The 25,446-nt window shown below is 41.0% G+C and overlaps 2 protein-coding genes across 3 annotated transcripts; both read left to right on the top strand.

The window, feature by feature from the left end:
* The first annotated feature begins 2,630 nt into the window (after positions 1–2,630).
* On the top strand, positions 2,631–3,938 carry DNAJC28 (DnaJ heat shock protein family (Hsp40) member C28). Its single transcript, XM_054385856.1, has one exon. It carries the CDS (start codon positions 2,631–2,633, stop codon positions 3,747–3,749), a length of 1,119 nt encoding a protein of 372 aa, XP_054241831.1. The 3' UTR covers positions 3,750–3,938.
* A 5,354-nt stretch (positions 3,939–9,292) lies between these two features.
* On the top strand, positions 9,293–25,373 carry TMEM50B (transmembrane protein 50B). Of its 2 annotated transcripts, XM_054385894.1 has the most exons (8): positions 9,293–9,329; positions 15,611–15,785; positions 17,122–17,234; positions 18,373–18,440; positions 19,430–19,522; positions 19,703–19,760; positions 22,995–23,085; positions 25,344–25,373. In XM_054385894.1, the coding sequence occupies exons 2-7, from the start codon at positions 15,687–15,689 to the stop codon at positions 23,038–23,040; spliced, it is 477 nt and encodes a 158-aa protein (XP_054241869.1). In that variant the 5' UTR covers positions 9,293–9,329; positions 15,611–15,686; the 3' UTR covers positions 23,041–23,085; positions 25,344–25,373. The 2 variants fall into 2 exon arrangements, with proteins under 2 accessions (XP_054241869.1, XP_054241859.1); XM_054385884.1 differs by lacking the exon at positions 25,344–25,373 and having other exon boundaries at positions 22,995–23,564.
* Positions 25,374–25,446: the final 73 nt, after the last annotated feature.

The following is a 25,446-nucleotide window of genomic DNA, read 5'->3' as shown; positions in this document are numbered from 1 at the left end:
CATAGGCTACTGAATATTAACTTGTCCGCCCAAAGAAGTGAAGGACCTAATTGAAATGAACATGCGATACATGATGCAGGGGGGTTGCAAGTGAAGGGGGACACGTAGTAGGTGTTTCAGGAAAGAATCCTCAGGACATTAGCCAATGGGAAAAGGGAAAGGGAAATTTGCATCTGGGAATTTAGGATAAAAGGGGAGCTGCGTCTCCCAGCAATTTGAGAGGTCCCACAGGGAATTGCCCCGTGGACTCTCCCTTTATTCGAATAAAGTTCTAAAAGACTCCTCTGTCTCCATTGTGAACAGGAACTTCTAAACTGAATTATTTTTTCCTTACACTAACGCATAACTCAACCAGGAGAACAAGGACTAATCAGCAGTTAAGGTCTACCTGTATAAGTACACATATGACGAGAAGAGTAACACATACAACCTCGACAAGAACCTCCTCGCCGCCTTGTAAGGCGACCCTCAGCCTCACCCCCCCGCCCCGGCCCTTCCCCCGCCGCACTGCGCACGCGCACCGGCCACGTGCGCCTCCCGCCTCTCACGGCGCGCGACGTGCCCGCAGCTGCCTTCACGCCGAGGAGCGCGGCTGCGGCAGGCCGCGGGCTCCCTCCGCTGGTGAGCGGCACGGGGGCGGGCCGCCCTTCTCGCCCATACTGACGCTTCCTCTCGGTCGCCCCTCCCGCCTTTAGGACTGGGCACCTGTCCTTGAGCAAAGGGTAAAAGCAGTCATCCCTCCTCTTCCTTCCCTTTATCTATTGCTGGCGCTCCCCGCCCGGGCCCGTGCTTGCCGCACCCTCGGACCTGCGTCGCTGTGCGAGAGGGGGAAGGGCGGGCGGCGGCGGGCACCAGGTGAGGCGGGGGCGCTGGGCAGCGGGACTCTAGGCTGAAAAGTGCGTATCGCGCTGCGGGGAGCCCTTCCCGCCCTATATGAGAGCTTGGTAAGTGGAGGGATGCCGAGTGCCCGGCTCTATGTGTGCCTATAACCGCTGACGTTAGTCCTCACGGCGCAAGCACGCCTCTGATGGGAGAGCGGAGCGCTGGCATGGGGTTGGTGGCTGGGGGCACTAACAGCTATCAGACGCTGCGCGGCGGAGGGGCGAGACGCACCGTTTGATGCCGCAGCCCTCCTTGGCCTTGAGGGAGGAGGAGCTCCGTCTTGTCTCCTCGTGCCAATCCCCACTGGGGAGAGCTGAGAACTGAATTCAAACTCTGCTCAGCCGGCAACTGTCGGTGTTGTAGGACAAACGTAATAGTTTGATGCGATTTTAAAAGCATAAATATATTAAAATCAAGTCTGTAGAGTTAAGAAAAAAATGTGCTTCTGATCAGTGTGCTGAAGTTTTAAAGTGTATTCACTGTTGCTTTAACTAGTAATGTGGATTTTTATGGCCACGTGGAATTACATTATTATCTTTGCCAGTCATCTAGAAGGAAAGATATCACTAATGTATATATAAACTAAAAAAAAAAAAAAGAGAGAGAATGTTAATAAGGTCCTATGTAATAACCATAAGCTAATTACTTAGTACATTACTGCAAAACAATTGGGATTGATCCAGTCTTTATCTAGCCCCGAGTACATCTCTTTTCCCTTCTCTTATCAGATGGGTTAGTGCAGAACAGCAGTTTGTTACATGCAGAGTGTATAAACAGTATTTACTTGTTAAACTTAACCTAAATTTAACCTAGTTTTTTGTTTGGAAAGGAGGTCAGCAAAGGATATGTTGTAGTCCCTGATGCACTCGCAAAGGGAGACACTAGCACTATGTATGTGGCATTTGCCTTAGGATTTTCATTATTAAAGAGAAGTTAGCTGATGCATGAATTGTGTATGCAGTTTATATTACATTTTTCTACTTTTGATTTTACTTGACAAATTAGTATTATCATTTGCTAAAGCTGTTCAGTTTGCTTTCCCAAAATAATTCAGAAGCACAGATATTCCTGACAGAATGAAATACTGTCTGCTATTGATCTGCTCTGAGTTCCAGATTTGTAATCTGACCTGGCACAAATGAAGGAGATTGGCCACTACGATGTGAGAGTCCTACTGGGACACAAGAGTTAATAAAAATGGATCTGTAATCTGAATGCTACTTCAGTTGTTGCTGTGAAATACCAAAAGAGTACTGTAATGAAATACTTTGAGAATGTACCAGGGAGTTGATCTTGAGGTACTGATGTATGTGAATAGAAAATTTTGTTGATGACTGAACGTAGGTGTAGAGAGGAAAAGAGAGGGATTTCTTCTGGTGAAGTTACTGCTCAACATAAAGCATATTTCCAGTTTAGATTGCACGAAGTTTGCAGAAAGACCTTTTGGGAATTCTGTGGTGCAAACCAAATGTATGCCACTGTTGCTATACCAGGAGAAAACTATGCTATGAATTAATTTTCATTTACATTGTACTACTACTTCAGTAGTAAGGAGAAATGCATATTTCAATCTATAAAAGAAAAAAAAATTGCATACTGTTCTGAAATTTTGTAGGGATTTTTATATAACTTAAATCATGTAAGTTCTTTCAAAAAGCACATTTAACTTTAGTTTTTATAAAAATGTGTTTATAGGTCATTGTTTATAACGTAGCAGCACCTGAAGAAATATAAAGTGGCTTTGTGTTATGCTGACTAAGAACACAGGGCATCGTTTAGTGGTACATCAAGCAATGATTCCAAGAATCCTGAAGCTGTTTCCCCACATTTGTGGCAACAGAATGTTGTCAAGTTACAAACCTAAAAGCAGCATCAAGGACTCTTACAAAATTCTTGAGCTGGAGGAAGGATGTTCCCTTGATGATATCAGAAACTCCTATCGAAGTCTTGCCAAGAAGTACCATCCAGACAGCAGTGCTGCCACAGCTGATGCTGCGGCATTTATTAAAGTAGAAGAAGCATACAGAGTGGTGCTCGATGATGTGGCGACCAAAACGAAATCAAGCAACAATAATGAAGAGGAGGAAGATCTGTTCAAAACAAAATCACCACAGCATAGACACTACTTGAGTTTTGAAGGTGTTGGTATCGGAACACCAAGCCAAAGAGAAAAGCAATACATGCAGTTTCGAGTAGATCGTGCTACTGAGCAAGTGTTGGAGTATCGGAAGCAGAGACTTGAGAGCCAGTATGCTGGGAGTGACCTGATGAAAGCCAAAGATGTGAGGGAGAGCAAAAAGATGAAAATAACTCAGGCAGTTGAACGATTGGTTGAGGACCTCATCCAAGAATCAATGGCAAAAGGAGACTTCGACAACCTCACAGGCAAAGGAAAACCTTTGCAGAAATTTTCAGACTGTCCCTATATTGACCCTATGACTCACAACTTGAATAGGATCCTGATAGACAATGGATACCAGCCAGAGTGGATCCTGATGCAGAAAGAAATACGGCAAACTATTGATCAATTAAGAAAGAGTATAGTGGCATCTCAAAGTAAGCTTGGAGGGTCAATGACACAACATAAGCAAAAGCAGTGGAATCGTATTTGTGAGCAATTTCGAGAAGATATCAGGAAATTAAATAAACGAGTTGACAGCTTCAATTTAGTTGTTCCTCTTCTGAGCAGACAAATTATGCACTTCAATGCAGACAAAGAAATTGTTCGAGCACAAAAGACTTACGAAGCTTTGATGGAAAACAGAGAGGCTTCTGATTCAGACACAAAGGAAAATGAAGAGGAAAATGTGAAAAAGTTTGGGTGGAAGTCTTCTCTATTTAAGTGGTTAAACCTTACAGAGAAGTAAAGATAATACTAATTCACCTCTCTTGTCAAGATTTTGAATGCACTTTATTAATATAAACTTGTAGCACTACAGAAATTTCATTTACACTGAAAATGTCAAATCCAGCTGTCCACTGTTACACCAGTTACAAGTAATTGGATTGTCTGATACATGTTTGCAAGTTCTTGATTTTTATTTGTGAATGTGGTTAAAGAACAAATAAATTCAGTTATCCTCTTGCACCTCACTTTACTTTTGCTTAAATCAAAATGAAGGCTTGACCTTAGCAGAGAGTATGACCGTTTTTGCCCTCTATTATCTCTTCAAAAGGTGAAACTGGGGCACAGTAAGGACAACGTGGAAGCTGTGCCCTGTTGGTTTGACCTTTATCATTTTTTGTTTAAATGCTTACAGTTAATAAATTGTTGGACAAATTTAATGCATTTTTTAAAAATGGCATTCATCTCCTCGAGGTTAAAATAAATAAGAATGAAGGAGGGGGGATATCTGGAGTACGATTATACTTTCTACAGAAGTCCATTTTTGTATCTGGTGTTTAATTCACAAGGATCCTCAGAAAACATCCAAGCAAATAAATAAGACTGGCCAAAACCCTAGTTACAGGGCTTTTAGAATGTAAAAACAGGAGGGAATATTAATTTTTAAAAGTAATTGCACCATTTACATATTTTAGAATAGTGGCATCAGAGAACTTAGTGTGAATTATTGCTGTACTATTGAAGTACAGGGCCACGGCTTGTAGAGTAGGAAAATCTCATTGATGCCACAGATTTATTCATCTTTAGTAACCTTCAGCTCCCCAGGCAATCTGATTTTCTTAGAGGATTTTGCCTTTGAAAAAGTGTCCCTGGATACATATCAGTATCTGTGTGGTTCCCTTTCCTCACTCATGCCTCTGTGACTCAGATTCACTATCTCTACCCATGCAGGACATGTGTTGTGTCCAGTCAGTTTGTAGGAAGGTGTCCCACAGGCTCTGGGTATGCCAGGGAGGGTGAATTTCCAGTCTCAAGAATTTCAGAAATTAAAGATAGATGATGTTCACAACCAACCTTGCCAGATGCCCTGGAACCAGCAGAGCCTCCGTTCATGCATTTGCTTTTGGGCAGGTAACAATGCATGTGCTTGTTTGGGTCTTTATGCTCTTGCTTATCTAGATGAAGTCTTAATATGTGACAGGAATGTTATATTTGTTGGTAGAATGGATTAATTGAAGCATCATTTGTCAGAGGGTATAATCTTGTAATATTACTGGATATAATGCATTTATTGGTAAACACTGGAGGTGTTTCTAGCCTTTGTGTTACAGCAAGTAAGTAATAATGACAAAGTGTCGTGATTTAGAGAATAGGATAGTCTCAGCTTCCTTTAACATACCTTTTTTTAGGAATTAAGGTGGCGAAAGTAAAAATCACAGCCTTATATGCAGACTGATCTGCTGTCCCTAGGTCATGCCACTGGGATGCCTGTGCTGTGACATGCTCTAGTGTTAGCTGTTAGATCCTTGCTATTAGTTCCTTTCTGATGAGATTCAGTTAGGAGGAAGGGATATGCTAGTGGTGCATGGATCAGTTGGGCCAGCCAGTGATTATCATACTTGTCAGCGGCTCTCTGAGTTTGCAAAGCTGGTAAGAATTAATGGGTGTCTTGCAGGTGCAGGGACAAAGTACTGTATACAGTGGTGAAGTAGGAACAAAATCATAGAATTGTTAGGGTTGGAAGGGACCTCAAGGATCATCTGGTTCCAACCTCCCTGCCATGGGCAGGGACACCTCATACTAGATCAGGTTGCTCAGAGCCACATCCAGCCTGGCCTTAAAAACCTCCAGGGATGGGGCTTCCACCACCTCCGTGGACAACCTGTTCCAGTGTCACCACCCTCATGGTGAAGAACTTCCTAACATCCAATCTGAATCTACCCATTTCTATTTTTGTTCCATTCCTGCTAGTCCTATCATTACCTGACACCCTAAAAAGTCCCTCCCCAGCTTTCTTGTAGGCCCCCTTAAGATACTGGAAGGCCACAATAAGGTCTCCTCAGAGCCTTATCTTCTCCATACTGAAAATTCCTAACTCTCTGTCTGTCTCCATAGGAGACATGCTCCAGCCCTCTAATCATCCTCATAGCCCTTCTCTGGACATGCTCCAGCATGTCCAGATCCTTCCTGTAATTGGGGCTCCAGAACTCTGCATGCCTTGATCTGCCATTTACAAAGCTCTAATCCAAATGCTCAGAAAAACCAGGTTACATGGCTGTCCTCTGTTTCTGGGAACTTGGAAAGAGTTCAGATTGCCATCCTTTGCTTTGTGATACAGATAGGATTCATTGAAATCATGGGGTTAGACCAGGTGATAGCAGAAGGCTTTGACCTTATAAACTCCTTACTCATTTTAGCAGCTGTGCATGTGAATGTTTATTTTAATAGCTTACTTATATATTCTTGCTTTTAATGAAAACTCTAAATTAAACATACTTTTATGGAAGTCATTTGACACTGTAGTCTTGAAAATCAGATCAGAAGATCAGATTTTGATTTTCTTAATGGCATACAGGAATCGGATCAAAAATGCTGTTTAAGCTAACCCCATGACAAATCTAAAAAGAGTTAATTGCAAATCAAATTCATTGCACAAGAGTAAATAGAAACCAGATTGCAATAAATGCAGCTTCGATGGACTCCACTTTGGCTCACAATGAAGATAAGTATCAGCAGTTTAAATATTTAAGTTGCCATAACCGATGAGTCAGCATAACGAGTGATTTTTATGTTCCTTTTAAAATTGCTTCATTTTAAATGTAGATGTGACCTGACTTTCAGCGCTTTAAGTCAGCCTTACACTGCTGTGGTGAAGAATTGCCAGGAACAAAAAATCCACTTCAACGTTTATGGCAGTGATGATGAGAAAAATAATTTACATTTTCTTTTCCTCAGGTGCATGGAGGAGTGTATTTTGCCGAGCTGGCTTTGTTGTTGTTGCTCTGAGCTCAAAAAGTCTTAAGAGCAGTATTTAGTCAGTACATCTAGAACAAGTGATACCAAGCACTGCACACACATTAGAAAAACCCTGGAGAGAATGGCCTTCAGAAGTAATTTTTCTGGCACCAGACTTAATTGGATTTGATAACTGTTACCTGATTCCAGCTACAAATGTGTTGCTTATTCCCATAACTCCTTGTGTGTTGGTCTAATTACCATACAGCTTGTGGCTTGAAAGGCTTGTCTAGGTGATGTCTTAATAGGAAGACAAGATATTAACTGAGGCATCAGTTTTTCTCAAAGCAAAGTGTATGTTTCTTGCTCAAGAACCTGATGGCTCTTTCAGGTGCTATTAGCAAGCTGTACAATTGTATGTGTTAGTGCTTTCCAATAAAAGGCAGACATACAGCTGTAGACTGGCTGAAATAATGTCTCAGGCTGTCCTGTGAACCGAAGAGTTTCTGTATATCCTGTAAGTGTTGAGACCTGCTGAAACTTTTCTGTTTCTGAGCAGGCTGTTCTGTTTCAGGCTCTCAGGATGCACATGGAGTTACAGAGAACAGTGTTGACAAATATTAAGAAGAAAAGCAAGAGCAAGGCATGCTCTAGGAGATGAAGACAAATGGTTAACCCTTATTCTTAATGGGAAAAACTGCCACTGTGAGGGAGAAGAGAATGTGTGGTGTCTCCCTTGAAGTTATTTCCCTACCAATTGTGTTTCCCTGGATGTGGTAACCACATGGTTTACCTTCATACTGCTGAGATCAGCTGTTAAAACAGAAAGGTGTGTGCCTGTGGTAGCGGATGGGAAGAGTGGTAGGAAGGGACTGAAGAAGAGCAAGTTGAATAGGGGGAAAACAAACTGTAATGCTTCCAGATGAGGGTCAGAAGATGCTGGCACATGTATTGACAGTAGGCACATATGAATTATTAAAAAAATAGGTTATGATCCTTTTTCAATGACCAGCAAGGCAAGAGTTTTGCTACAAACGTTTTCTTAATGGTGTGGTTCTGAGCATCACAAGTAAGAAACAACTGTTCCTACTGATCCTTTCTGCAGTGGATAGCCTCTTCTCTGGGCCAGGTAAAGTGAAAAAGGAGGAGCTTCAAAAGACCGTCTTAGAGCTTCAGACCTGGTGGAGCACAGCGATTATGTATAACTGAAGAAAAAAAAGAAGAGGGCCTGGAGTACAACTTTTGAGTGGTATTTCACGGGGCCACAGCTTAACTGTCTTAAGTCACAGGGCCACAGCTCAACTGTTTTAACAAGAAACCTGTTGTTGCTGTTTGCTTGTATCCTTATAGGCCTTTCTCACAGTGCTTTTCTTACTTAGTGCCCTGTTTTGCTCTTCATTGTTCTTGAGCAGTATTCTTGAAATGCCTTCCTCTTTTGTTTATCCTGTTCCACTAGATTTCTCCTCACTTTTCAGATTGGTTCTATACTTTTCCCTCTTACTAGAGTGTGAATTTTCAAGAATAATAATTTTCCTAACTTCAATACTTAAATGAATCCAATTACATCCTTTTCCATTAATAACTCTAAAATCTTGACATTAAAGTTTTTTAGTAGGCAACAGTCTGTATTTTATGGGAAGATGGTTCACTTTAAAGGTGCTTCTGGTGCTAGTATGCCTCTCTTTCCAATGCCTTTGCAAGAAATAGGCCAGAAAACCAGGATAACTGAACCCTGTGTGTGAGAAGTATGAAGATAATCCACCTAAGAGACAGAAGTTTTTGTTTGATTGGTATGTTTTGGGCAACGTTCAAAACCATGTGGTTTTGAAGCAGACATCTGTTCACGTCTGTTGTCTGGCCATAACATATAGAAACACTCTTCCTTCTCCCCGGCCGTGGCAGGTGTGGAGGGATTGTGTGGTGAGTAATGCAAGTTAGGTCTCCTTGGTGCCTTGGCCCCAGCCCCTGCCAGCTCACCGCATGTGGGAAATGGGAATGTGGCAGGCAAGAACGCGAACACCAGCAGAATGCTAATGAGGGTGGCATACACGTGCAATTACTGTTTGGGCTGTGTTAAAACTGGCTGGGAAATTAAGTCAGGAAGAAGTAATTCAGATGACTCTTCCCGGACAGTTGGCGGAGGAGCACGGGATTGCTTAAATTTGTTTGTATTCAGGCATAGGGCTGAAGTGTAACGACACCTAGTGAAGCTGGGGAGCTGCTTCAGCAATGTGAAGGTAAGCCACGCTGTACGCTACTGGTGGAACGCTGTAAAGCGACCTAAGCCAGAAGGGTTTTGAGAGGTGACTGTAGGCTTCTGGCAAGATATCAACAGCCGCGGCTGGGAGGGCAGAACAGAGCGGGGCGGGGCGGGGCGGAGTGAGCCGGGCCACGCCCCGCGCCGCCCCACAGCATCCTCCCCGCCCAGGAAGGAAAAGGGTGGGGCTTGCTCCGGCCTCTTCTGCAGTCGGTCGCTCTGGGCGCTGGCGTGGGCTGTGGCACCAGCCAATAGTGGCGCCCCATCCTCACCCCGCCTCTTGTGACGCGCAGCACTAGCTCCTGATTGGCTTGTGGCCACGTCGCTCGCGAGTCTCTGCCCACCAGCTCCAGGTCTTCGCAGACGGAAGAGTCTCGCCCAGGACAGGGGGTATGTGCGGTCGTTGTTTTCCTGCCGCGCCGCTGGCGCGGGTTGGGGTGGGAGGCGGTGGGGCGGGGGGCTCGCGAGCCCGCGCTGGAGACGAGAGCGGCCGTAGCGGGGGCGCTGTGGGAGGGCAGCGCGGGACACCCGTGTGCGGCGGCAGCGCGCGCGCGCCCCGCGTGCCTCCCGCGCCTCCCGCGGCCAGCGGTCCTCGCGCGCCCCAGAACCGCCTCTTTTCGTCCCTTCTCCCTCCTCCTTGCTCAAGCCGCGGGGGACCTTCCGCTGCCCCTTCCGCCCAGGGGAGTAGCGGCTCTAACCTCCTCTTGCGCTCGCAGTGTGAGACGGCTCTGTCGGTCTCGACTCGCGGCTCGGGGCTCCCACGTACCCCTCGGTGCTGGCCTATGGCAGCGCAGAGGGACCCTTCTCACCTCGGGCTTTGGGACTGGGGGTATCCGGCCGCGTTCACCTGCCTCACGCCGGAGCCGTGACCTTTTGTCGCAGCGCGGCCTCAGCCGCTGGAAGTCGCGGGCCTCTCTTCGGGTGCCGGAGTGGCCGAGGGGCAGCAGGGCTTGTCCCCTCCCGCCGCATGGTCATGGTCAGGTCCTTCTCAGATAGGCATTATCCACATCTAGGAGAGGAAGCAGTGATACTGAGCAGAAAGTTTGAACCCCGTAGGTGAAATCTAAAACAGATTCCTTATTTTTATCTAAGTAATGCTTCCCTCAGCATAATGATTACTGTCAGGACTTTGGTTGCAGCATCGGGATTCTACCTCATCTTGCCCCGTCATGACTTGAGACCATTAAATGAATATTGATGCACATGGTTTGCTCTTACGAACAAAAATAGGCTCGTGGACAACTACAGAATTGATCTTTTATTCTTCCTCTTTCAAGTCTTTAAACTTTAATAACATTGTTAATGAATCCTTGCTGTAGACAGTATTTGCATTGCTCTGAGCACCACACAGATTTGTGGAAGGTGATTAATAATTTTGCCACACAGCCTTATGTTTATATCAGTTCGTATAAAAGTTCATTTCTTTCCTCCTCTTGTCTTTGTGTAATACTTAAAAACTAGACAATATAGTGTAGTGCTACCGGTGTATAGGAAACTGCATGTAATTACCAAAAATGAGTGAGTGGGCTGAAGATTCCTCCTTAAAAAAAAAAATCAGTGACCTTAATAGAAATGTTAACATAAGCTCCTTACAGTGAACATGCCAAATGTATTTTCATGGTATATGCATAAAAGGAAAAGTATGTGGCTTAAAGTATATTCTGATTGGTTGATTGAGGAAGGTGCTGTCATCTTTGAGGAAAACAGAGTTTTCTTCTTGACTACAAATTTCTTCTCTTTCCCTGTCTTTTACCTACTTCTTGGGGAAATGGGAGGATGCATTCTTTGGTGAGCTTGATGATATTCCAGGGCCTTTGCACAGCTTGACACAGTTTTCTTTTCGTATTTTCTTGCAACTACTTTTAATATTTTATTCAAGCGAAATCAGTTCATTTGGGGAGAGGAAAACTGATTTTTTTCAGATGAAAATTTTAGACTCAAATTCTTGTTTTCGCTTTGTTGTCTGAATAATAGGCTAGTTGTTTCAACCTGAATGCTAGTGTTCACCAAGTGGTGTTTTTACAGCAAGTGTAGCTGCCTTCAGTCACCACTGTGTTCTTGTGTTTCTGTTTGTGGGGCATGAGAGAGGAATGTTTCCTGAGAACAGTGGGAGAACCTGTCTGCCCTTGGAAAAGGGGAGGAGAGATTGTAGGAAGGACGTTGAAGGACAGATAATGCAAGGGGTTGTTCTACCTGTTTCCTTGCTCTGAAGTATGTGGATGTAAAAGTTTAAACCGAGAGAGTGAATTTTGTACCTTTATTCAGGTAAGAAAGTCCATCTGAAAGCGTCTGTCTGCATCAGAGTTTTTTTTTCTGTGTAGTAGGATATAATTGGGCTAACACCTATATATGTGTCTATATTAACCCATGTGAGGATAAACTTTAGCTCTTGTGGTCTTGGTGGAGACTCAGCTTCACAATATCACTGGTCTTTCATGGTTGAAGTATAGCATATTTTCTTCCATTTTTGGTATGGGTGCTGAAAACTACATACATATGGAACATTGTCATAGACTGAAAGAATGGTTTGGGTTCAAAGCTCATCTAGTTCCAATCTTCCTGCCATGGGCAGGGACATCATTCCCTAGCCACAGCCAACCTAACCTTGAATGTATTCAGTGGTGGGACATCCACAACTTTTCTAAGCAACATTTTAAGTGTCTTCTCACCATAAGTGGAAATTTGTTTTTCCTTATATCCAATCTGTACCTGTCCTCTTTCAGTCCTGTTGCTAAAGGCCCTGGTAAAAACTCTCTCCATCTTTCTGATAAGTTGCCTTTGTGTACTGAAAGGCCATAATAAGGTTTCCCTGGAACCGTTATTCTCCAGGCTGAGCAACTCAAACTCTCTCAGCCTTTCATCGGAGAAGTTCTAGCCCTCTCAAATGGGAGGCCCCCATCTTTGTGGCCCATCTGTGGGCTGATTCTGACAGGTCTGTGTCCTTGTTGTGCTGGGGACTCCAGAGCTGAACACAGTACTCCAGCTGGGGTCTCTGGAGAGCAGAGCAAAGCAGGAAAATAGCTTCCCTTGACCTGCTCATTGTTGTGCAGCCCACCTTGTAACTGGCTTTCTGAACTGTGGTTGTGCATTGCCAATTCTTGTCCTTTCTTTCCTAGGGTGGCTTTCATTCCATATCTCACCAAGTCTATATTGATATTGGGGACCGTCCCAGGGCAGGTGCTGGCCTTCTTGAACTTGATGAGATTTGCATGGTCTTGCTTCACAAGCCTGTTAAGGTCCCTTTGGATGGCATTTCTTTCTTCTGGCATATCAGTGTACTTTTTCTCCTCTAGCATATTAAAACCAGTACTGTATAACAGGTAGGTGTTCAGTTAAGAGCTTGTTTAATTAACAACAGGCCAACCTGACACTTGGCTTGGCTCTGTGCTGGCTGTCCTTCCAGTGTGATCAGCACTGTGTGTACCTTTTAAATGAGAGTATGGGAGAGATGCTGGTTGAACTTCAGCTTAGTTGGGTGAAATGTTTGACATCCTTCAGTCTACTTGCTGACATCCCTTTTTATGGAGACCCCACAGCCCTTTTTGTTGAAGCCTCTACATATAGGTGCCTTCAGTTAGGAGTGCAATTGATCAGAAACAGCATTGTCCTCTCACAGAGAGGAGTGCCCACACATTGGGCACAGAGTGTACATACGCTCAGTAATGTTGAAAGAAATGGTGTACCACTGCTTTGTAGTCATCTGTCTTTGAAGTCTGTACACTATGTCATTAGTGACAGAAATGTTTGGGTTTACTGTTAGGTGGGGCGCTTCTGAAATAACCTCTGTGAAAGATTTCTTTGCAGAATTCTGAGTGACATCTGTTAATGTTTAGATCATCTCAGAAAGAGGGCAGCCTCATTCACACCTCTGTTTACTGAGGATGGTATCCTTGTGTGCCTGCTCTCCACTGATTCTTCTTTGTGAAATCAGTGCTAGTTTCTGACACTGGACATGTGTAGAAATAATTATAGACTTTTTGCCTGTGTTCTGTTCCAAATTTGATGCACAGTGTTTCTCCATGTTTATCAACTTATTCCAGAGAGGGAAATAAGAGAGGAACTGGAGACTTATGTCATCAGTTACTAGTATTTGCTTTAGAAATACCACCAGCAGATAGTATTTAATCTATTCACATTATATAGGGTGTGTCTCTCCTCCTGAGCAGAAAGGTAAGATTAAAACAAAGTGCATGTTTGTAAGCCAGTATTAAGTGTCAAAAATATGATAGTATGCTTTGGCAGAAGGTTGCCCTGTATCATAGAAGGTATATTAAAAAAAAAGTAAATTAACTTTTTCTACTCTCCCTCTCTTCACTTATTTGTCACTAATGCAGCTGTGAAAACTCCATTTGATAGCCAGTACAGTTGAGTACTGAGAGAGGTTTTGGCTCAGATTTCTAAAGTGAGCAAAATGCTTCTGGTTTGTCACACAGTGTTTAAAAAATGCTTAATAGTTAGGACAGAGGTTTGTGCAATGTATGGCATCCATAACCATTATCAGTACTGACTTTGTGAAGTTGAAAGAAGTTTTGCTAGTATAAATGCTAGGGTTTTTTTTTGAGTGGAAGTTGGCTTAATTATATTAGCTAATAAACCAAACTATCCTCTTTAAATACTAAAGGAATGAATTATTTTTCATTTTGTTTCAGCCTCTTTGAACTAGAGCTATTTTGTAGAAGTAATAAGATTTCTTCCATTAAGTCATGCAATAATTTAACAGTATTTCTTAAGTATCACAGAAGGGCATACCTGAAATAATTTTTTCCACTGGCTTTTCTTCACCTGCTTTCTGAATTATGGTCAAACTTTACATCATGTTTGAAAAAAATGATTTTATGTAGATATGTACATGCTATTTAAGTGGTCCTTTGAAGAAATACAGCTTTGGTTATTCTGAAGATGACTGAAAGTGTATTTACAGGCAAGGTAATAACTTTGATAGGTTTGTGTTCAGTGGGGAGAAGAAATGGGATTGCTGCAGGATGAGGAAGAGACACATTCAGGATGTGAAGAGGAACAAATAAAGTACCGATGGAGCCATTTTAAGAGCAGAAGTGAAGAAGGGCTGAAGGAGCAGTTGTAAATCTGTAATAACACCATGCTTGATCATGTAGAAAGAATAAGTTTCCCAGATTAATACAATACCAGGTTAGAAGGGACCTCAATGATCATCTAGTCCAACCTTTCAGGGCAAGAATATATACTTTAAATGAGGCAGCCCAGCACCTTGTCAGGATGGGCCTTGAGACTGTCTAATGTAGGGGAATCCACCACCTCCTTTGGGAGTTTATTTCAGCGTCTAATAGTTCAAATTGTGAAATTTTTTTTCTGGCATCCAGTCCAAATCTGCCCAGTAGCAACTTGTGCCCATTACCTCTTGTCTTTACCATGTGACTCTTGGTAAAAAGGGGGTCCTCCTTCTCATGACTGCTGCCCTTTGTGTACTTGTACATTGTGATGAGGTACCTAAGGGTCTGGGAATTGCTAGGTAAAAGCATAATCTAGGAAAATAACTGTATGGTTGAGCCCAGATACTGTAGGAAAGTAAAACAATTTTGGAATTGAATGATTAATTTTCATGCTTTAAGGTATCATCACTATGCATGGATTTCTGGAACTAGGTTCAGGAGGACAAACTTTATCTTATTTATAAGAGATGGCCTGTGTTTAGCGTAGACAAACTATTTTAATTTCACTTCCTGGTGCAGACCTCTAATTCCCATTATTAACTGGAAAATTGTTATACTTCTGTCATACCTGTAACATAATTGTAAGGACGTTTATCTCTTAGTCTTTAACAAGTGTGTGAAAATTGTTTGTGGCAGGTTGGGAAAATGCAAAAGTTTGCATTATGAAACAAGACAGGATGGCATTAAGTGGCTGTGAGTCACTGCTAGACAGAGAAACTGTGAATATTGTAACTTTTGATGTTCAAACTGTATATGCTGTCTTACAGGGTAAGAATATGTATGTAGTACAAAGACTTTTATGGCTACTGTCTTACCAAATTGAGAACTCTGTTTTACTAGTCACTTCACAACAATAATTAAGTTTACTCTTTCTGTATTTAAAGTTTGGTGTGGTCCTCTCTGAAACAGCACATTCTTTACTCTTGGTATTAGTTAATTCACTGAGTTACTCCCTTTTACTCTCTGTTAGGAGGGCACTATATTATCTATCTGAAAAAATTGGTATCTTAAGCAAGATTCCTTGGACTGACTGAAAGACCAAGTTCTGGTCAGGGTGGAGCCCTGTTGTGTATGTTGGTTTTTTGTTTGGGTTTTTTGTTTGGTTTTTTTTTAATCTGCTAATGTCAGTGAATATTTTGGCTTGAAGATGAAGCTTTGATTTAAATACTTGCTTTTTCACTTGCTTTTATTTTTGTTTCACACAGTGTATACTATTTAATTTATTTTCTGGTTTAGATATGATGATTTTTATATAATACATAAACATTTGGGTTGTCTGAGGGTTTAGTTTTGTAATTTTGTTTGTAAGGTAGTGTTTTGTTTTTTAATACAGCTCAATACAGACTGTAAAGTATGTGGAATACTTAATTCTGTAAAACCAAAACAAAACACCAAATACATTGTAAAAATTGCTCACGAGAGTTGTCAAACATCTGAAGATTTTGCAAGTTTGTATTAAATGCATCTTTGGCTGTGTTTCAGGATTTAAGACGCAGCTGTTCATGGAAAAATTAATGTATAAGTACAAAATAAGGAGGACTATCTAATTGGTAAGGAAATGGCAGGATTCCTGGACAACTTCCGGTGGCCAGAATGTGAGTGCATTGACTGGAGTGAAAGAAGAAATGCCATCGCTTCAGTAGTTGCAGGTGTATTGGTAAGTTTTGAAAGGATGTGAATCACAATTGTGCTGACACATTTGGAAGGATGACAAACAGTTATGGTCTTGTTTCAGATGTAGTGAAGTCTCACTCTTAACTGCACCTCAACCCAATCTGTTTTTAAAGTGTAATTGTTAGAAAGCTAACAGGTCACATAACTTTGCGTTTTGTCTGATAATGATGTACCAGTTCTGCTACTTATTCTTTAAAAAAAGATTGATATTCCTAGTGAGTTTTTTGCATAATTAGGTATGTTAGAACACCTGTGTTATCCTATGTTATAGATAGTTTGTATTCTTCTGCTTAGAACATGGATTCTTGTTCTTAAAGCTGTACAGGTTAAGGCTGTTAAGGGTTAAGGCTGGATCAGTCACTAGATGAGCGGGAAGGAGAAAGGTGATTTTAGGGGGAAGAGACTTATGGATTGGAAAACTAAAACAGATTTAATGAAAACAACAATAAAATAAAATATGTGCAAATATATACAAAACCAATATTGAACCCAACCCCCATAAACAGCAATTACAGCACCCTCACCTGCTGTGGGCAGGCACTGGGGAAGACCCAGACTGGACTCCGTGGCAGATGAGAACCAGATTCCGGAGCTGGATGTGGGAACCGGATTCAGGAATCACAGGTTGGGATCGAAGGCAGACTGGACAGAGGTCTCCTTGGATGCCAACCATGGAAAAAGAGACTTTGACCCTTGTGATCGCTCAGCTTTATACTGATGATGGTGTATATGGAATGGAATCCCTTGTTGGTCAGTTTATGGTCACTTGTCCTGTCTGCTTCTCCCTGCAGTTGTAACTTCTTGCTTTATGGCACCCCAGCGTGGTACAGAGGATTTAGCAATGATGTGGGTCTCTATAGCAGCAAGTAAAAGCAGTAGCCTTTCTGCATACCAATCCTTAGTAGTTAACTGTAAACATCAAGCCTTACCACTTCTAGAAGCAGACAGTCTGTGAAAATACACTGTTACCTTCAGAACGTGCAGTTACTTAGAAGAGGCTGAGCTGAAAAGATCATTGAACAGAATTAGTTCTGTTCTAATTCAAATCAGGACAAAAGGGCATTTAAGCATACACTTATTTAAGCATATACTTTATTTAAAGAGAAAATGTGACTAATTCCTAAATGCTCCCCTGAAAGCGTCATTGTTAAGGTTTATGCAGAACTTGCATAGCAAATTTAGGGTCTGACTTTAAACTAGTGGTTTTCAAGAATAGTTTGTACAGTTAAACCAATGGTATGCATGAACAATTGCCATGTTTTGTCTGCCTTTCTCTGTACTCTTCCAGCCTCATAACACTGCTCTGTTGTCTCTCTAAGTTTTTCACAGGTTGGTGGATAATGATAGATGCTGCAGTAGTTTACCCTAAGCCAGAGCAAATGAACCATGCGTTCCATACCTGTGGGGTGTTTTCAACGCTAGCTTTTTTCATGTAAGTGTATAGAAAGGGAGTTCTTATTTCATAAACATGACCTGTTACACACCCTTTTTACTAGACAATATGGGATGTGATAAAACTTTATCACTTGATTATGAATTACTTAGGAGCAATCTTCTTGCATGGCAATGTAAAGGCCTTTTGTCTTTTACCTCTGGACGTTGTTTCTGATAATAATCTATTTATTCATTGTCCTATCTATCCCCATCTGTTTAAATTGCTTTTCCTGTGTACGTTGGCTGAAAGGAGACCTTCCTCTATGCAGGGAAGGCCTTCTAATAAGGCTTTCTTACCTAAGGCTTTCTCTAAGTATTTAGATTCTTTAGATTTATAATATAAATTTATATATATATAAATATATATTTATTTATATAATTTATAATATATATATATATATATAGTTTAGATTAGAGCAAAATTCATGTAATGCTGCCCAGTTGCTTGCTTCAGTATAAAACGTTTGCCTGCATTTCCCCTCTTTTTAGATAATTGGCCCAGAACTTCCTCAAATGAGAGAGGTAGTAGTATTATAGGTATTCTTATAAAGATGTAAATGTGACAAGCTTAAGGAGAAACAATAGCTTGTGTTGAATCATGCAATATTGGTGAGAAGAAAAGGATGCGTTTGGATTTGCAAGACCTTAACACTTGGTATCTGAAAGTTTCTGTTGGTTTTTTTTTTTTTATTTTATTTTCCTCAGAGTAACTAATTTTAAGAAAATGTATTGCTCCCCTTTACAGGGTGTCTCTCACTTGAACGGTTACAGTATTCATTGTGAAGGAAAGCAATCTGTATCATAATCATGACAGCACTGTGCTTCTGGTTGTTATTATTCCTATGAAGTGGCTTTAGATATCTTAAAATCTTAAACAGTGAAAAAGTGACCAGGAATATTTCAATCATGAAAAGGGGCAATTCTTTCATTTTAGGAACAAATATGGTCTTTGCTGGAAATCCAGTTAGAAATGCTCCATTAAGGGACAAGTAACATGACTATACAGAATGCCAAGTAATTTTCCTAGAATTTGTCACATCTTTAAAAAAAAAAAAAAAGCTGGCTTTTTATTTGTAACTTTAAACTGATTTTCTCATAATCTGAAATGTATTCTTTTTTTTTTTTTTTTCTCCTAGGATAAATGCTGTATCAAATGCACAGGTGAGAGGAGACAGCTACAGTGATGGATGTTTAGGAAGAACAGGTAAACTAAAATTTATGCTGAGTTTAAAGACTGAATTATTTAGAAGGTGTGTGTTTTGTTTTTTTTTTTTTTCTAAGTGATGGTTAAACAAGAATCAGAAGTTAAGGAGTAGAAGAGAACTTCTGTTAATTTCTTTACAAAATCAATACTTGGAGGTAAGTATCGCTTTGCGAAAAAGATGAACTTAGGACGTTTGACATCTATATATCTTGAATACCTAAACTTGGAAGAAGTACATTTCTGCTTTGTAGTAGGCTATGGAACAGGCATTTCTTGTGAATCTCTTATTTTAGAGTGTGTTGCAAACAGTGTCCTCCATGTGTCACCTACTGTGTGGTGTCTGTGGACCCACTGTCCTCGCTCTGCTTTCATTTATAATTCTCTTACTGTTTCTCACATGGATCCCCACATCTGTTTTCTTGTGACTTGTAGAGTGCCTCACTGTAAATCTGGTAGGATGTATTGATCTTTTTAAGTAGCGTATGATGACTTTTGGGGGTTTTTTGTCGGTCTTTCATAAATCAGCTTCAGAGAATCTTTGACACAGAAATATTTTTCTTTCACATGAGTGAGCAGGTTGATTATTTTCAATGGTGTTGTCTTCCTTTTTCAGCAGCTAATATCTAGCTATGGTGCTGAAGTAAACACAGGAAGCTTTGTTTTATGTACCCCTTTGGAATGCCTCTTCACCCCAGAAACACTTAACCTGTAGCAAAGGACTGCATCATTAACCCACTTCCATTGTGTTAAATGATGTTGTAGGTGTTCCCTACAGATGAGAGTAAATTTCTGATAGCTGTGCCTGCTCACTGAAATAAGGGGAATCCATCTGTTATGTATTTTACTAGAGAAAGCAAATTTTGGTTTATATTGTCCTTGATACAGGGTTTAACCCTTTACCTTTGTGCCTTCAGCAAGATAACATACTGTATCATAGTAGAGTAGTTAATAGTCTACATGATTCTCAGAGGTTTTAATGTTCCCTGCAGGTGCTCGTGTCTGGCTCTTTATTGGCTTTATGCTGATGTTTGGTTCACTTATTGCTTCAATGTGGATTCTTTTTGGAGCGTATGTTACACAGAGTAAGTTTGTTTATTTTCACATATAAATACTTTTGCTGTCAGCCAAAAGGCAGAAAAATCTGTAGGAATGGAAGTGTGTGGTCTTGTTTCGTCAGAGCCATACCATCTGTTTTTGTATGAAAAGTGTTTTAAATACAACCTTCCAGTACAAAAGAACTTAATATTTCTTTTACTTTGCAGACACTAATGTTTACCCTGGATTAGCAGTGTTTTTCCAAAATGCATTGATATTTTTCAGGTAAGTTATCTGGACAAACTTCCCCTCATCCAAAGGGGTATCTGACTTACCTGCTTCCATGCATATTGATACTCCTGGAAAATTAAGTTCCAAAAGCTGGAGGCTGACTCCAGGCTTGGACTTTCCACAGCGTGGAGCTGGCTTTCAATGCAGGACGCTCTGTATTTCAATTTATTGCCCACCCTGACCTTTACTTGAGGATGGTAGCATGTAAGCCAAAGTGACCTCTTGGGTCACTGAGTAAATGGACATTGTACAGAGACCTGATGTGATACTATTCAAGGCATCAACTGATCAAACAATTTCTTAAAAACAATCTTTAAAATTTTTCTCTGATACTTTTTTTCTACTCCCTTTCTTCTGCTTAGAAACAGTGTTTATTTGCTCCTTCTCAGCCCATGAGAGGGTGTTCTTTCCTCTCATGCTCCTGTTAGTCTACCTTTTTCTGGTCTCTCTGAATTTACAGGTGTAGAATGAGCATGACCAAGGATATAGACACTGTTCTGTGTGAGACATAGTCAGTGTCGTTGGATAATGGCAATATGCTTTTGTCTCTGTACTGTAAATACCTTGGCTTATATCCTAGCAGCACTAGGTGGGAGATCCTCTTGCCCTTTTTCCAGCTGTTTCATACCAATGGCTCAATTATCTGATAAGTGATACACCTGGATCTGTTTCTACTGGATGAGCTTTCAGTTGTGAAGAGTGATATTTTTTCTCCTTTAAGAACACAATAGTACATTTTGATTATTACACTCAAATCAATTTCTTTCATTTTGCTTATTACCATTATGTATGCCATATTCCCCTTTGAAACTGTCTGTATCTGTACTAACTCTTTTTTACATGTATAATGCATTCTGCAATCCATTAATTTTACTAGTTAATAAAAGCCAGTTAAAGCATGAAATAATGTAAGTTCCACAACAGTCACTAGAAAAGTTCACGACCTCCTCTTCAGCAAGTTTTCATGCACTTAAATTACTGAGCTGATAGCTTTCCTTCTAGTACAGTGTCAAATGCTTTGCAGTGAGCTAAACTGACTGGCTCTGCTGTGTTTCCCTGTTTGGAAAATCACCTGTGTTCTTGCTAAAAATAGAAGTTTACAAATCTGTTTTGTAGTCTGGAACATGATTGAAACGGGATACTGTTGGAGGCAGACTTTTTAGAATAGTTCTACCATGCCTGAAATCTTTAGTCTTATTTCAGTAGTTCAATGGATTTACTGAAACTGCTTTTTGGTTCTTAAAGTGTCTTTACTTAGTTTCTATGGTACTCTGTATGTAGATATATTTTAGGGTTTGTTTTCATTTATTTTCTTTTGTCATCTAAAATTTCATTATTTTATTTTTCAAAAGGGCTTTTATCCCACCATGCACTTCAGGCAGTAAGAATTAAGTCCATCCATTGCTATAGAGTCCTTTCCTTAGACCAGACCAGGGTCAATCAGGGATACCCTTCTTGGTGTCCTTATCCAAAACTTTTGTTTTGATTGAATCAGATTCTCTTCCATCAGTGTTATTCTGTAATGTCTGTATTCCCTGAACCATGTGTCTCCTTCAAGATTTTTGCTTCAGACCTGGTTGTTACTTCATTTCTTTTATTTAGTTTAACATGCTGTGTTAGTAGTTGTCTACTTCATTGTCCAGCTGTCTAGCTTGTTTTACTTATCATTTGTTACTGTTGTTCTGTCAGTGTTCCTCATTTCCCTCCCTCTTCATTCTCTTATGATTTAGCATGACCAGGGCTTTCTCTACCACCTGTTTGTTTGCTATAAGAAAGAAATAGTTTGTGTGATAAGGAACAATAGGGAAATCATGCTTGGTTTTGTTCCCTCAATATTGTTTTAAATTTTTAAATTTTATTTTATTTCTGACAATCTGTAATAGCATCCAACCTTATAAAAGGCATTTTGGAAATCAAATTGTAGTTTGGATCTCACTTATCTACCACTGGATCAATATAGAATCATAGAATTAGTCAGGGTTGGAAGGGACCACAAGGATCATCTAGTTCCAACCCCCCTGCCATGGGCAGGGACACCTCACACTAGATCAGGCTGGCCAGAGCCTCATCCAGTCTGGCCTTAAACACCTCCAGGGATGGGGCCTCAACCACCTCCCTGGACAACCCATTCCAGGCTCTCACCACTCTCATGGGGAAGAACTTCTTCCTCACTTCCAGCTTTATTCCATTCCCCCTAGTCCTATCACTACCTGATATCCTAAAAAGTCCCTCCCCAGCTTTCTTGTAGGCCCCCTTCAGATACTGGAAAGCCACAATAAGGTCACCTCAGAGCCTTCTCTTCTCCAGACTGAACAGCCCCAACTCTTTCAGTCTGTCCTCATAGCAGAGGTGCTCCAGCCCTCTGATCATCCTGGTGGCCCTTCTCTGGACACCTTCCAGCATGTCCATATCCCTCTTGTAACAGGGGCTCCAGAACTGGACACAGTACTCCAGGTGGGGTCTCACCAGAGCTGAGTAGAGGGGGAGAATCACCTCCCTTGACCTGCTGGCCACACTTCTCTTGATGCAGCCCAGGCTCTGGTTGGCTTTCTGGGCTGCAAGTGCACATTGACAGCTCATGTTGAGCTTCTCGTCCACCAGCAGCCCCAAGTCCCTCTCCTCAGGGCTGCTTTCCAGCCAGTCCCTGCCCAGCCTGTATTTGTGCTTGGGATTGCCTCAACCCAGATGCAGGACCCTGCACTTGGTCTTGTTGAACCTCATGAGGTTGGCTTGTGCCCACCTCTCCAGCCTGTCCAGGTCCCTCTGGATGCCATCCCTTCCCTCCAGCGTGTCTGCTGTACCACACAGCTGTCACTTTATGATTTGCTCATAAAAATTTAATTGCTTAGATTCTATCCTAGCATGATGCATTATGTTCAGCTGATTGCCAGATGCCAGACTGAGACTTGCTGCTCTGTAACTTGGAGGTTTGGTTATAGGATCTCAAATACTATAACGTTTCCTTTCAGAAGGGCATCTGCTTTTACTGTGAGACTGGCAGGTTTTGTATTTGAGCAGTTACTTCAGCTGGATCCTGTAATTACTGTGTAGTAAATGAAATAGAAGTACAAAACTGAGATACTGACTTGAATGCAAGCTGTCAAGCTGTGGTTAGTGGAGGGGTGTTGATTTGTAGTTTGTTTAAGCTTATAAGGGTGCTATCAAAATTACCTTGTGTATGGTCTGATTTTTTTTCTCTGTTTTTCTTTTTTTTTTATCTTCTTTCAGTACTCTGATCTACAAGTTTGGGAGAACAGAAGAGTTATGGGGATGAGAGATCATATATAGCAATGTCTGTTCCACAGTTATGTCGTACTATGTATGTAGATATATTTACATTTATTTGTTCTTGGTTTGCTTTCTAGATTGTCTGAACTGAGACAAATTAGTTTCTGTAATAAGCTCTCTCTTTTCACAGGACAGATTTGTGAATATGTATATATGACTGTATATATCTTAAAAAGGGAATGTCAGGCTTTCTTTCTGAAATCTTGAAGCAAATTTCTTCAAGTACATGGGTTTCCATCAACTCCTAAGAACTGATCTTCCAAACTCTCAGGTCAGAGCCTTCAGTGGGACCCTTTGTGATTAAGCAGGGTGACAACCTGTACTCTGTAAATGGGGTCATTACTTTTATGCATAGATGAACTACAGCCAGTTTTGCAAGGGCTGCCTGTGTAACCTGAAGGAGCAGTCAGCAGGTGGAAGTGACCCAGCTAAGCCTGTCTTTAATGAGGGTAAATTCTATTGTATGCTGAGATAAGAGCTGATTTTAAGAATTTTATGTAACTTATCAGAAAAACATAAAGTAGCTGGTTTTGGTTTGGGTTTGTTGTTTTTTTTCTGTAAAAGGTTCTGAGCTTTTTTTGAACAAGGCCCTATTTTAAGCAGGTGTTGCATAGTAAAGCAAACTGATCCTGACTCAACAGCTGTAGCACAAATTACATTTGATAGCACTGCAGTTAGATTTTATTTCAGTGCTGTTCAGTGTAATGGATAACAATCAATATTTAATGTATTTATAGGTATTGGAATTAAGAAAACCCCAAACCAACAAACTGATGCCAGTCATACTTTAAGGATTGTAAGGAATAAATTAGAGTCAGACTAACATCTTTAGGCTAGCGTTTTTTTGCTTCAGGGGAAGCTTTTTGCTGATCAATGGTTATCCTGCTACCTTCTCTGTTTAAAAGGTGAGCATTTCAAATGGGGATATAGTAGATGTATTTATTGCTCTTAATCTTACATTGAAATAATTGCCAGTTTTAGGACTGCCATTTGTCCCAGTTAAAGTGTATTTATCTCCTAAATTTCCTGGGCACTTCGTGGGAATGCTTCCATTACTGAAATCCAGTTTCTTCTAGCTGGAGAACACAGAAAAAGAGAAACAGTGATGTATAGCTTTGGACTGATCTTGTGGGTTCATCTTGCTGTTGGCGATGACTTTATCTTAGGAGTTCTATGTGTTTTTTAAAACATTTGAATATATCTGGTGTCTAAAGGCTTTTATAACTTTCTGTGTATCAAGATTGCTGACCAAATGGTATTAAACTGCAGAATGTAACTTCAGTGCATAGTTACTGTATCCTGTTAGTCATCTATTTGCTCCCTTGTGGGAATTGCTCCAGTGGACAGAATATGAAGCAAATACTGCAGCTGAAATTGTGCTACTGGCTAGACTAACTGCATCCTGCTGTCACCGTCCTGCAGTGAGTTGCGATATATTCACTGGTGTCAATCATAGCTTTGTACATAAGTTGTCTGTTTGGTTGTAATTTCAGAAAACTGCAATAAAACTTTATCTTACGTTCTCAAAGTAGTGAGCTTCATGAGGTAATTTCATAGTAGTGCTCAATAGCTCAAGTAGTACGTGAGACCTTCACATGAGTCTTACAGCAGCTATGTCAAACCAAGGTTTTGTTTTCAGGTCTGGCAGTTTCTTGCTTAGGAACTTGGGAATGGTTTCTGTTTTTTTTTCACTAAGTGAGGAACAAGCGTGGCCTACGATTAATCCTATTTATAGTATTTTGCACATGACACTTGAGCAGCACAAGCCAAGTGTTTTGACACTGGAAGAACTCTTCCAGCATGCTTTAATACAAGGTCTCAGTTAAAGACCCTTAAGAGCAAGGTAAGAGCTTCTTTCTGAGCTTGCTTGCATTTTTCTACCAGAAATTTGCTTTCTTGCAGTTATTTCTTGACCATCCATTCTCTTTTTAGAGAACTGGAATGGTCATCTATACAGCTTTGAGTATGTCTTTTCTGCTAGCTGGAAGAACCACCATGATGGAACCATTGAGGCTTCATTCAGAATAGCCTGAGGTCCACTTAACACCAGATGTAGTTTAAGCTCAGGCTGAGATGGCTCCCTTGGCCTGCTGCAGTTGGCAGTGACTCAGGATCACTCCCAACCAAAGATTTTTAACTTTGTCATATCTGTGTAACTATGCCAATGTAGTAACAACTCTGACAGATGTCAGGGTAGTGCTTATCCAGGAAGTTGCGTGCTGTGTAGTTAAACATTCACAGGAGATGTTTTAACTGCCTTCTTATTTGTGTTCTCTGTTGTCCATGTAGGCTGTTCCTTTGTGAGCCTGTGGTTCTTCATGTATTTACAGCACAGTATATAAAAATAACATGGATGAACTTAAAAGCAGGTATGGTGCAGTTTGGGGCTGAC

Source organism: Indicator indicator, chromosome 1 (genome assembly GCF_027791375.1).
Source record: "Indicator indicator isolate 239-I01 chromosome 1, UM_Iind_1.1, whole genome shotgun sequence".
Taxonomy (NCBI): Eukaryota; Metazoa; Chordata; class Aves; order Piciformes; family Indicatoridae; genus Indicator; species Indicator indicator.
This window is presented reverse-complemented; position numbering and strand designations above follow the sequence as displayed.